This window comes from Calliphora vicina, chromosome 5 (assembly GCF_958450345.1).
Source record: "Calliphora vicina chromosome 5, idCalVici1.1, whole genome shotgun sequence".
NCBI lineage: Eukaryota > Metazoa > Arthropoda > Insecta > Diptera > Calliphoridae > Calliphora > Calliphora vicina.
The window spans coordinates 98,344,005-98,355,213 of NC_088784.1; the positions used below are offsets into that span (position 1 = coordinate 98,344,005).

The following is an 11,209-nucleotide window of genomic DNA, read 5'->3' on the forward strand; positions in this document are numbered from 1 at the left end:
TTTCATAAATAATTATTTGCTCTTAAATTTTATGTTAAGATTAATTATAACATAAAGAAAAACTGGCTTTTTGAACGCATAATAGAGACACAATAATTCTGAAAGGGCATTTGAGTAGATCATTTTTGTAGAATAAACTTTCCATTTCTTTTAAAAATAATAATACACCCTAAATTATTTAATTTGGTAAAATATTGCTGGTCATAATTTTATTTGATTTTCTTTAACAAAATATTAGTATTTTTCTAACCAATAAGTCGCACACATTTGAGCTCACACATGATCCGCGAACACCAACGATTCGCATTACCGCCACAACCCAAATGAATCATTTCAACACAAGTACGAGTTGCCTGATTAAAATGCCACATTGTACGTGGAGGAACTGCGGGACAAACAAAACCAATATCCGGTGGACCATCACATCTGGCAGGACCTTAAAATATAAACATAAATTACCAATGATTTTTTTCAATTCATTATGTTTAATACTTACGAGCCCTTTGGAGACAAAAACGACCACGTTGGGCAATTATACCCGACGTAAGAATCACTAGGAGAAATGTTAAGGAAATTAACAATTTCATTTTGATTTGGTTTGAATTTGTATTAACAAATTTTCTGCAGTTGGTTGGAAGGAAGTATTTATATGGATTTCAATTCAAGACTATAATGGTATGTTTTAAAAAAGCTCAAAAGTTCTTTAAACATGAGCGAAATTAAAACAAAATAATTAAACATGACTATTCATTGTCAGACCTCCATTGAAAAACTTCTATTCTTTAAATATAAAATAAATAAACAAAACAAAATCTTAACAAAATTTATTTTGTTGTTCGAGAAAAGAAAATAAAACATCTGTTTAAAACCATTTAATTTAATTCATATAAATACCACCCTAAAAACAAATATTCGTTACAATATTCTCCAACTTTCAAAACAACTCAATTCGACTTTCTTGAGATAATAAATAATTTAAAATCAAAATGAAATTTGCGATTTTATTAACAATTGTCGTAGTGGTTTTAGTGGCTGCAGCAACAGCTCAACGTCGTCCTAGATGTCCTCAAGGAGCTCGTAAGTTTAAAACAAAAATTTATTATTTTATTAAAATATTTGTTATTTAAATAGTTTTTTAATTTAAAGGTCCTCCACGCTGTGTTGGTCCTCGCAATGTGGGCTCGAGATGTGGTGCAGCTTCTCCACGTACAATGTGGTATTATAATCAAGCCTCCCGTACTTGTATACAAATGCCCCATTTGGGTTGTGGCGGTAATGCGAATCGTTGGTGTTCCCGTGCTGGCTGTGAACGCAGATGTGTTCGCACTACTGGCTAAGAAAATGTTTGAAATGTGAATGGATAATATGTTAACTTTCTGTGCCCTATAAAGCTATAAAAAAAATCCTATAAATAATTTGTATAAAGATTTCTCTATCACATATGCAACCTATTTTATAGATAAATTTGTCTTTAATTTAACCAAAATAGTTTTCAATTCAAATAAAATTACCGCTAGCAATTTAAAATACTAAATCTATTATTGCAGTTTTATTTAAATTCGTTATTACTCGAATATGAGTTTTTGTTTTAGTAGAATAGAATTATTCCTATTCGGAATTAGGCAAAAAAAAAGGCTGATACCAAGTTTAATTTTGGAATAATTATAAACAAAAGAAAAACAAGTTAATTTAATACATTTTACAAAAAGTAGTAAATCTACTACTATTTTTAAAATATAAAAATATTATCGCTTTTGAAGTCTGCTATTTATAGGCAATATAATCTCACAAAAATTAAATATAATTTAGTACTTTTTGTTAAAAAGTAGTAGATAATTTACTAATTATTGTAAAATTTTAATAAAAAAATTATTTGCTTTTAAACCTTAATATAGGAATAATTATAATCTGAAGAAAAACTAGTAAATTTACTACCTTATAGAAAAAGTAGTAAAATTTTTTACTACTATTTTAAAATTGAAAAATATAATTATTTTTGAAATCGGATATTTAAACTCAATATAATCTCACAAAAATTAAACATAGTTTAGTACTTTTTGTTAAAATGTAGTAGATAATTTACTACCTTTTATAAAATTTTCATGAACAAATATTTTCACTTAAAGTTTAATTTAGAAATAATTATAATCTGAAGAAAAACAAGTTAATTTAATACCTTTTAGAAAAAGTAGTAATTCTACTACTATTTTTAAAATTGAAAAATATAATTATTTTTGATATCGGATATTTAAACTCAATATATTCTCACAAAAATTAAACATAGTTTAGTACTTTTTGTTAAAATGTAGTAGATAATTTACTACCTTTTATAAAATTTTCATGAAAAAATATTTTCACTTAAAGTTTATTTTAGAAATAATTATAATCTAAAGAAAAACAATTTAATTTTATACATTTTAGAAAAAGTAGTAAATCTACTACTATTTTTAAAATATAAAAATATTATCGCTTTTGAAGTCTGCTATTTATACGCAATATAATCTCACAAAAATTAAATATAATTTAGTACTTTTTGCTAAAAAGTAGTAGATAATTTACTAATTATTGTAAAATTTTAATAAACAATTATTTGCTTTTAAACCTTCATATAAGAATAATTATAATCTGAAGAGAAACAACTTAATTTAATAACTTTTAGAAAAAGTAGTAAATCTACTACTATTTTTAAAATTTAACAATATCATTATTAGTCTCACAAAAATGAATTGTTAAAATGTAGTAGATAATTTACTACCTTTTATAAATTTTTCATGAACAAATATTTTCACTTAAAGTTTAATTTAGGAATAACTATAATCTAAGGAAAAACAATTTAATTTAACACCTTTTAGAAAAAATAGTTGTTCTACTACTATTTTTAAAATTTAAAAATATTATCGTTTTTGAAGTATGCCATTTATAACTCAATATAATCTCACTAAAATTAATTAAAAATATAATTTAGTTCTTTTTGTTAAAATACAGTAGATAATTTACTACTTTTAGAAATATTTTCTTAAACAAATATTTACACTTAAAGTTTAAATTAATAATAAATATGGTTTGAAGAAAACCAAGTTAATTTAATACCTTTAAGAAAAACAGTAATTCTACTACTATATTTAAAATTTAAAAATCCTTTTTGAAGTCAATATAATCTCACAAAAATTAAATGTAATTTAGAACTTTTTAACAAAAAATAGTAGATAATTTACCAATTATTATAAAATTTTAATAAAAAATTATTTGCTTTTAAACCTTAATTTAGTAATAATTATAATCTGAAGAAAAAACAGGTTAATTTAATACCTTTTAGAAAAAGTAGTAATTCTACTACTATTTTTAAAATTTAAAAATATCATTGGTTTTGAAGTCAGCTGTTTATACTCAATATAATCTCACAAAAATTAAATACAATTTAGTACTTTTTGTTAAAGTGTAGTATATAATTTACTACTTTTTGTAAAATGTTCATAAAAAAATATTTAAACTTGAAATTTAATTCAGCAATAATTATATTCTGAAGAAAAACCAGTTAATACCATTTAGAAAAAGTAGTGGTTCTACTACTATTTTTATAAATTTAAAAATATAAACGTTTTTAAAGTCTACTATTTATACTCAATATAATCACTCAAAAATGAAATATTATTTATTACTTTTTGTTAAAATGTTGTAGATAATTTCTTACCAATTGTAAAATTTTCATGAAAAATTAGTTGCTCTTAAAGTTGAATATAATCTAAAGAAAAACTAGTAAATTCAATATTTATTAGAATAAGTAGTATTTCTACTAATATTTTTAAAACTGAAAAATGTTAGTCAATTCAAATTGAAGCAACAATTTTGGAAAATTAAATTTTTGTTCTTTTTTGTATTTTATTTTTGTTGTATTTTACCTGTGTTTGTGCTTTTTCAGGTTAGTACTTCTATTTACTGCCACAATAAGCTAAACAAACAATTGAAAAAGCCCAAAAGTACCAGGCGTAGAAGAGAATATTTAGTAAATTTGAGAGCAAACTGCTCAGTTGTTAACCAATGTTTTGTAGCAACGTAAATAAATATGAGAAACCTTAAAAAAACATTTTGTTTTGTTTTATTGTGAAATATTATTTTATTTGCTTTTTCACTAGCGACATATTTTTTCATTATGTTTCATATAATTAAAAAAACTTAAAAAATTTTAACTGGCTTTAGATTTTGCATTTAATACAATTTATAGTTATATATTAAAAGTAGTAGAAAATTATTTATATTTTTCGCTAGCGACATATTTTTTTCATTATATTTCATATAATTAAAAAAACATTACAAAATTTTAACTGGCTTTAGATTTTGCATTTATTACAATTTATAGTAATATATTAAAAGTAGTAGAAAATTATTTATATTTTGTAAAATTTGCTCTTAAATTTTTGCTATTTATAATCTAATAAACATTAATTATAATTTCTAGCTATTTGTTAAAAAGTAGTAGATAATTTTGAACTTTTTGCACATTTTTCATAAAAAAGTTTTTGACCTCAAAGTTTATGTTAGAAATATTAATATTCTTGAGGAAAAAATTCAATTTAATACCTTTTAAAAAAGTAGTATTTCTACTACTATTTTATTAATCGAAATATAATATTGTTTTTAAAATCATCTATTTGTGCTTAATATAATATAACAAAGATTAATTACAATTTCTAGCTTTTTTATAAAAAGTAGTAGATAATTTACTACATTTTGCAAATTTTTCGTAAAAAAATATTTTATCTTACAGTTTATGTTAGAAACATTTCTAAACTTGAGGAAAAACTGCAATTTAATACCTTTTAAAAAAAGTAGTATTTCTACTACTATTTTTAAAAATGGAAAATTTTATTGTTTTTAAAATCTAATAATTATGCTTAATATAATCTAACTAAAAATTATTTAAATTTTCAACTTTTTGTTAAAAAGTAGTATATGATACTACTTTTGCAAATTTTTAACAAAAAAAGTATATTGGCTTTTAAAGTTTATGTTATGAAGAATTACATTCTTGAGGAAAAAATTCAATTTAATACCGTTAAAAAAGTAGTATTTCTACTACTAATTTTAAAACTGAAAAATTTTATTGTTTTTAAAATTTACTATTGTGCTTAATATAATCTATTGCTTAAACAATATAATCCATAACTTTAACTATTCGGTATTCACTTGCAGTAGTTTATTCTATGGTTAAGCTTGAAAGGTTTTATTTTTATATTTTTTAGTTTAAAATTCTATTAAAATATATAAAATTGTCCTGAACTTGTATTGATGTATCCGTGATACTATGGCATTTTGTTATAGAGTGTATCCATAAAATATCTGCATAAAGTGTGTATTTTTTGTTTTGTTCTTGTAAAAAATTCAACAGTTTAACATAAAATTTAGCGCAATACTCTCCCAAACTAATTGCTCTCAGTATTCTATGTTCTCTCTCTCATAAATAATTTTAAGTAAATCAGTATAAATGTATAAGAGATTCATTCCATTTTCATTATTGGTTCCTTTTTTTTTACTTTTTTCTTGGTTTGTTTGTTCGAAACCCAAACAAAGTAAATAATTCCTCCTGTTGCTTTATAATGCGAGCTTTGCAGAATATTTTCGTAAGAACATACTGATGTACAGAAATAAGATAAACATTTCTTACCTTACCTGTGCAATGTGGTTGCGTAGGTATGTATGTTTTCATGCGTGCTTGAGTTCAATATTTGTATATTTCATTTTTATGACGTATTTTTAAAAGATGGTATGGTAATGTAAAATAGGGTGCTGAAAAGCAACTAGTGAATTTATTAGAAATTAAAACAAGTCCATTTTCAATACCAAGCTAACCTTATAAAGAGAGAGTATTTGTGGAAAATTTCAGAAAGTTATCTCCTTTTGTTTGGTCCTATAGTGTTTTCAACAGACAAATATTTTTAAGTGTTACAAACGGAATGACAAAATCAATTACTCCCCATATTTTTGTAACTAGTTCTAGAACACATGCAAATAGCCAGGACTCGTTTTAGTTTGACGTTGTGACTAATGATTTTTGTTTAAAACTGTCACTTTAGAAACAAGTTCTATGGAATCGTTGCGAATCCAGTGCCCCTTCCGTATAACGGTTCTGGAACCAGTTCACTAATCAATGATTTTGGCTTTAAATTGGGGAAAATTTATTCAAAATTTAATCAATCGAAAAAAGACTTTAACTACTCAATTGTATGTACATCAATAAAATTTTTCATTCTTAAAAATAGTATTGCATTTTTCCTCAAGTTTAAAAATATTTCTAACATAAACTGTAAGATAAAATATTTTTTTACGAAAAATTTGCAAAAATTAGTAAATCATCTACTACTTTTTAGCAAAAAGCTAGAAATGATAATAATCTTTGTTATATTACATTAAGCACAAATAGATGATTTTAAAAACAATATTATATTTCGATTAATAAAATAGTAGTAGAAATACTACTTTTTTTAAAAGGTATTAAATGGAATTTTTTCCTCAAGAACTGTGAGATACAATACTTTTTTATGAAAAATTTGCAAAAATAACAAAAAGCTGTAAATTGACATTAATTTTTGTTAGATTATATTAAGCACAAATAGATGAGTTTAAAAACAATATAATTTTTCAATTATAAAAATAGTAGTAGAAATACTACTTTTTTAAAAGCTTTTAAATTGAATTTGTTGCTCAAGAATATAAATATTTCTAACATAAACTGTGATATCAAATATTTTTTTTTATGAAAAATGTGCAAAAAGTTCAAAATTATCTACTACTTTTAAACAAATTGCTAGAAATTAATATTAATGTTTGTTAGATTATATTGGTCATAAATAGCTGATTTTAAAAACAATATTATTTTTAAATTTTAAAATTAGTAATAGAAATACTACTTTTCTTTAGATTAAAATTATTCATAAATTAAAATTTAAGAGCAGATATTTTTTTATGCAAATTTTACAAAACGTAAATAATTTTCTAGTACTTTTAACATATAACTGTAAATTGTAATAAATGCAAAATCTAAAGCCAGTTAAAATTTTTTAGTGTTTTTTAATTATATGAAACATAATGAAAAAAAATATGTCGCTAGTGAAGAAGCAAATAAAATAATATTTCACAATAAAACAAAATAAAATGTTATTTTTTAAGGTTTCTCATATTTATTTGCGTTGCCAGAAAACATAGGTTAACTCCCGAGCAGCTTGCTCTTCAATTTACTAGAAGTACTAGAAATAGAAGTACTAACCTGAAAAAGCACAAACACAGGTAAAATACGAAAAAGTAACAAAAATTTAATTTTCCAAATTTGTTGCTTCAATTTGAATTGACTAACATTTTTCAGTTTTAAAAATAGTAGTAGAAATACTACTTATTCTAATAAATATTGAATTTACCAGTTTTTCTTTAAATTATATTCAACTTTAAGAGCAACCAATTTTTCATGAAAATTTTACAAGTGGTAAAAAATTATCTACAACATTTTAACAAAAATTAATAAATAATATTTAATTTTTGAGCGACTATATTGAGAATAAATAGTAGACTTCGAAAACGATAATATTTTTAAAAATAGTAGTAGAACCACTACTTTTTCTAAAAGGTATTAACTTGTTTTTCTTTAGATTATAATTATTCCTGAATTAAATTTCAAGTGGAAATATTTTTTTATGAACATTTTATAAAAAGTAGTAAATTTTATACTACACTTTAACAAAAAGTACTAAATTATATTTAATTTTTGTGAGATTATATTAAGTATAAACAGCAGACTTCAAAACCAATGAACTTCAAAACCAATGATATTTTTAAATTTTAAAAATAGTAGTAGAATCACTAAATTTTCTAAAAGGTAATAAATTAACTTGTTTTTCTTCAGATTATAATTATTCCTATATTAAGGTTTGAAAGCAAATAATTGTTTATTAAAATTTTACAATAATTAGTAAATTATCTACTACTTTTTAACAAAAAGTACTAAATTCTATTTAATTTTTGTGAGATTATATTGCCTATAAATAGCAGACTTCAAAAGCCATAATATTTTTATATTTTAAAAATAGTAGTAGATTTACTACTTTTTCTAAAATATATTAAATTAACTTGTTTTTCCTTAGTTTATAATTATTCCAAAATGAAACATGTAATCAGCCTTTTTTGTTGCCTAATTCCGAATAGGAATAATTCTATTCTACTAAAACAAAAACTCATATTCGAGTAATAATGTATATATTTAAACAAATTTAAATAAAACTGTAATAATGGATTTAGTATTTGAAATTGTATATCAAACAAAAAACTAAAATTTTTGAAAATGAGCGAATTCACTTAATTGTGAATAAATTCGAATATTATTCCTCTATTTTTATGGTCGATATCTCATTTTATTGCTATTACATGTGGCTTTGCGATAAAGCAATAAATCTGAACAATTTCTAACATTTTAGATTTTTTTAAAACAAAAAAATTTGCTACTTTCGTGTAAAACATATATTTTTTGCTTAAATTTTTTATTCTAACTCCGAAACTACTGAGCCGATTGAAACGCAATATATGTGCTGAAATTTGTACATAGCATGGGAAAAATGTTTTGAAAATTTACTCAATCGAAAGAAGAAAATTAACTATTAAATTTTACGTATATCAAATAAATAGCTAAAATTTTCTGAAAATGAGCGAATTCACTTAATTGTGAATAAATTCGAATATTATTCCTCGATTTTTATGGTCGATATCTCATTTTATTGCTATTACATGTGGCTTTGCGTTAAAGCAATAAATCTAAACATTTTCTGACGTTTTCGATTTTTTGTGATTTTTTTAGAACAAACATTTTTTCTATTTTCATGTAAAAAATATATTTTTTCTTCAATCTGTTATTATAACTCTAAAACTATTAAGCCGTTTGCTATGTATATGTGAAAATTTGCACATAGAATGGGGAAAATGTTTTCAAAATTCAATCAATCGAAAGATGAACATTAACTGCTCAATTTTACGTATATCTAACAACTAAATTTTTGTGAAAATAAGCGAATTCACTTAATTGTATATAAATTCGAAAAGAATCCATAATTTTTTATGATCGATATTCCAGTTTGTTCCCATTACATGTGGCTTTGTGATAAATTAAAAAATCTGAACAATTTCTGATGTTTTCGATTTTTCATGATTTTTTTTAAAACAAAAACTTTGCTATTTTCACATAAAAAATATATTTTTTGCTTTAATTTGTTTTTATAACTCAGAAACTTTTAAGCCGATTGAAACGCAATATATAAACAGATTAAAGCTTATGTAAATCTAAAATTTTCCAAGATTATTTTAATAACATCGGACTAACCCATTTTGAGTTAGCATTAATAATGTGGAGAATCGTCTAAAAAAAATTATAATTTAAAAAAAAAATAATATTTTTTAAAATAAATGAAATTACTTATTTTTGTACCAGTCTATTGTACATATTGCCATGAACAATAACAGCAATTTGTCATTTGCCACAAATGAAAGTGTTACAAATTTAACCTGCAATCAACATGACGTTTAAATTATCAGAAAAACCAACTATTCGAAACTTTAGCAACCAAACAGCTATAAATAATACTTGAATATAACAACAAGTCCTTTTGGTTTATGAAAGTGCGTTAGCAAGGATATGTAGTCAAAGGAGATAAAGGCAATTAATATTAATTTTAGCATGATTTTTTCCTAGAATTTTCAATCTGTTAGTGTGTAGTTTTGAACAACTTTGTATTTGGATGCTTTGAAATTAATTTACACACATAAATTATCTTTTTTGAGGACATGTGTAAAAGTGTTTTAAGTGCGTGTTTGTGATAAACTTGTGAGTTTCGCTTTGGCCTTGACTTTGTTTCCTCACTGTTGTGCGTATTTGAATTGATATTTAAGAAAAAAATATATATAGAAGCAACGATTTTATCTGTTTGAAATAGGCCTTGAACTTTTGTTTGTTTGTAGCCAAGGAAACATACATATTAAAGAGTATTTTTGTTTAAGCAAAAATAAATATTTGGCACTAGATCAAGTAGATTAAGTTACAGCATTTTCTTAGCATAAATTTATTCAATAAATACTACATGAAAGAAGATTCAAAAGCCTAATTTCCTACCTTTAAGAGTTCATAATATATAAAACACTTTAAAGGTTCGCAAACAAATTTTGTAGAAATTGAAAATGGTATGACAAACTCGTGTATAAATAAGCTATAAATATAATAAAATTTGAATTAAAAGTTCTTTTAAACACGAGCAGAATTTAAACAAAATAATTAAACATGACAATGAAGAAAACAAACATAAAAACTCAACAAATAAACAAAACAAAATCTTAACAAAATTTATTTAGTTGTTCGAAAAAAGAAAATAAAACATCTGTTTAAAATAATTTAAAATAATTCATATAAATACCACCCTAAAAATAAACAATCGTTACAATATTCTTCAACATTCAAAACAACTCAATTCGCCTTGCTTGAGATACTAAATAAATTAAAATCATAATGAAATTTGCGATTTTATTAACAATTGTCGTAGTGGTTTTAGTGGCTGCAGCAACAGCTCAACGTCGTCCTAGATGTCCTCAAGGAGCTCGTAAGTTTTAATTTAATTTATTATTTTATTAAAATATTTGTTATTTAAATAAATTGTTTTTTAATTTAAAGGTCCTCCACGCTGTGTTGGTCCTCGCAATGTGGGCTCGAGATGTGCTACAGCTCCTCCACGTACAATGTGGTATTATAATCAAGCCTCCCGTACTTGTATACAAATGCCCCATTTGGGTTGTGGCGGTAATGCGAATCGTTGGTGTTCCCGTGCGGGCTGTGAACGCAGATGTCTACGTACCGCTGGTTAAGAATGGATTTATATTGAAACAATACTTCTAGAAAAGGTTTTACAAATAAAATCACATTGTAAAACACTGCAACATTAAGAATTATTATTTAAAACATCCTGAAAAAGTACAATTAGGGCAATAGGTAGGAATCAAAACAGTAGTTTCGATTCCAGACATACTTTATTATTTTAGTGATATTTTATGGGGTGTATGACATAAAAATGCTGGATTTTTTCAAATTTTTTCAAATTGATTTACTCAAATTATTGGCCATTGTAATCTATGACCTTTTCCCACCTTTCTGGCAACATTTTGATTCCGAGCCAAAGGAACTGTTCATCTT

General features: G+C 23.7%; 2 protein-coding genes and 1 long non-coding RNA gene across 3 annotated transcripts; 2 read left to right on the plus strand and 1 right to left on the minus strand.

The window, feature by feature from the left end:
* Window positions 1-174: 174 nt before the first annotated feature.
* On the minus strand, window positions 175-641 carry LOC135962515 (uncharacterized). Its single transcript, XR_010576655.1, has 2 exons — window positions 497-641; window positions 175-436 (listed from the first exon to the last, which is right to left on the minus strand). It is a non-coding gene; the product is annotated as an uncharacterized LOC135962515 (long non-coding RNA).
* A 293-nt stretch (window positions 642-934) lies between these two features.
* On the plus strand, window positions 935-1,534 carry LOC135960968 (PI-actitoxin-Afv2b-like). Its single transcript, XM_065512397.1, has 2 exons — window positions 935-1,077; window positions 1,147-1,534. Exons 1-2 carry the CDS (start codon window positions 987-989, stop codon window positions 1,335-1,337), a joined length of 282 nt encoding a protein of 93 aa, XP_065368469.1. The 5' UTR covers window positions 935-986; the 3' UTR covers window positions 1,338-1,534.
* An 8,927-nt stretch (window positions 1,535-10,461) lies between these two features.
* LOC135961029 (PI-actitoxin-Afv2b-like) lies at window positions 10,462-10,965 on the plus strand. Its single transcript, XM_065512491.1, has 2 exons — window positions 10,462-10,622; window positions 10,694-10,965. Exons 1-2 carry the CDS (start codon window positions 10,532-10,534, stop codon window positions 10,882-10,884), a joined length of 282 nt encoding a protein of 93 aa, XP_065368563.1. The 5' UTR covers window positions 10,462-10,531; the 3' UTR covers window positions 10,885-10,965.
* Window positions 10,966-11,209: the final 244 nt, after the last annotated feature.

What these genes read in the sequence shown, in the direction of transcription:
- LOC135960968 (XM_065512397.1), top strand. Translation starts at nt 987, where the DNA reads ATGAAATTTGCGATTTTATTAACAATTGTCGTAGTGGTTTTAGTGGCT. An exon ending in TAGATGTCCTCAAGGAGCTC is followed by an intron (nt 1,078 to 1,146) that starts GTAAGTTTAAAA and finishes TTTAATTTAAAG; the next exon opens with GTCCTCCACGCTGTGTTGGT.
- LOC135961029 (XM_065512491.1), top strand. Translation starts at nt 10,532, where the DNA reads ATGAAATTTGCGATTTTATTAACAATTGTCGTAGTGGTTTTAGTGGCT. An exon ending in TAGATGTCCTCAAGGAGCTC is followed by an intron (nt 10,623 to 10,693) that starts GTAAGTTTTAAT and finishes TTTAATTTAAAG; the next exon opens with GTCCTCCACGCTGTGTTGGT.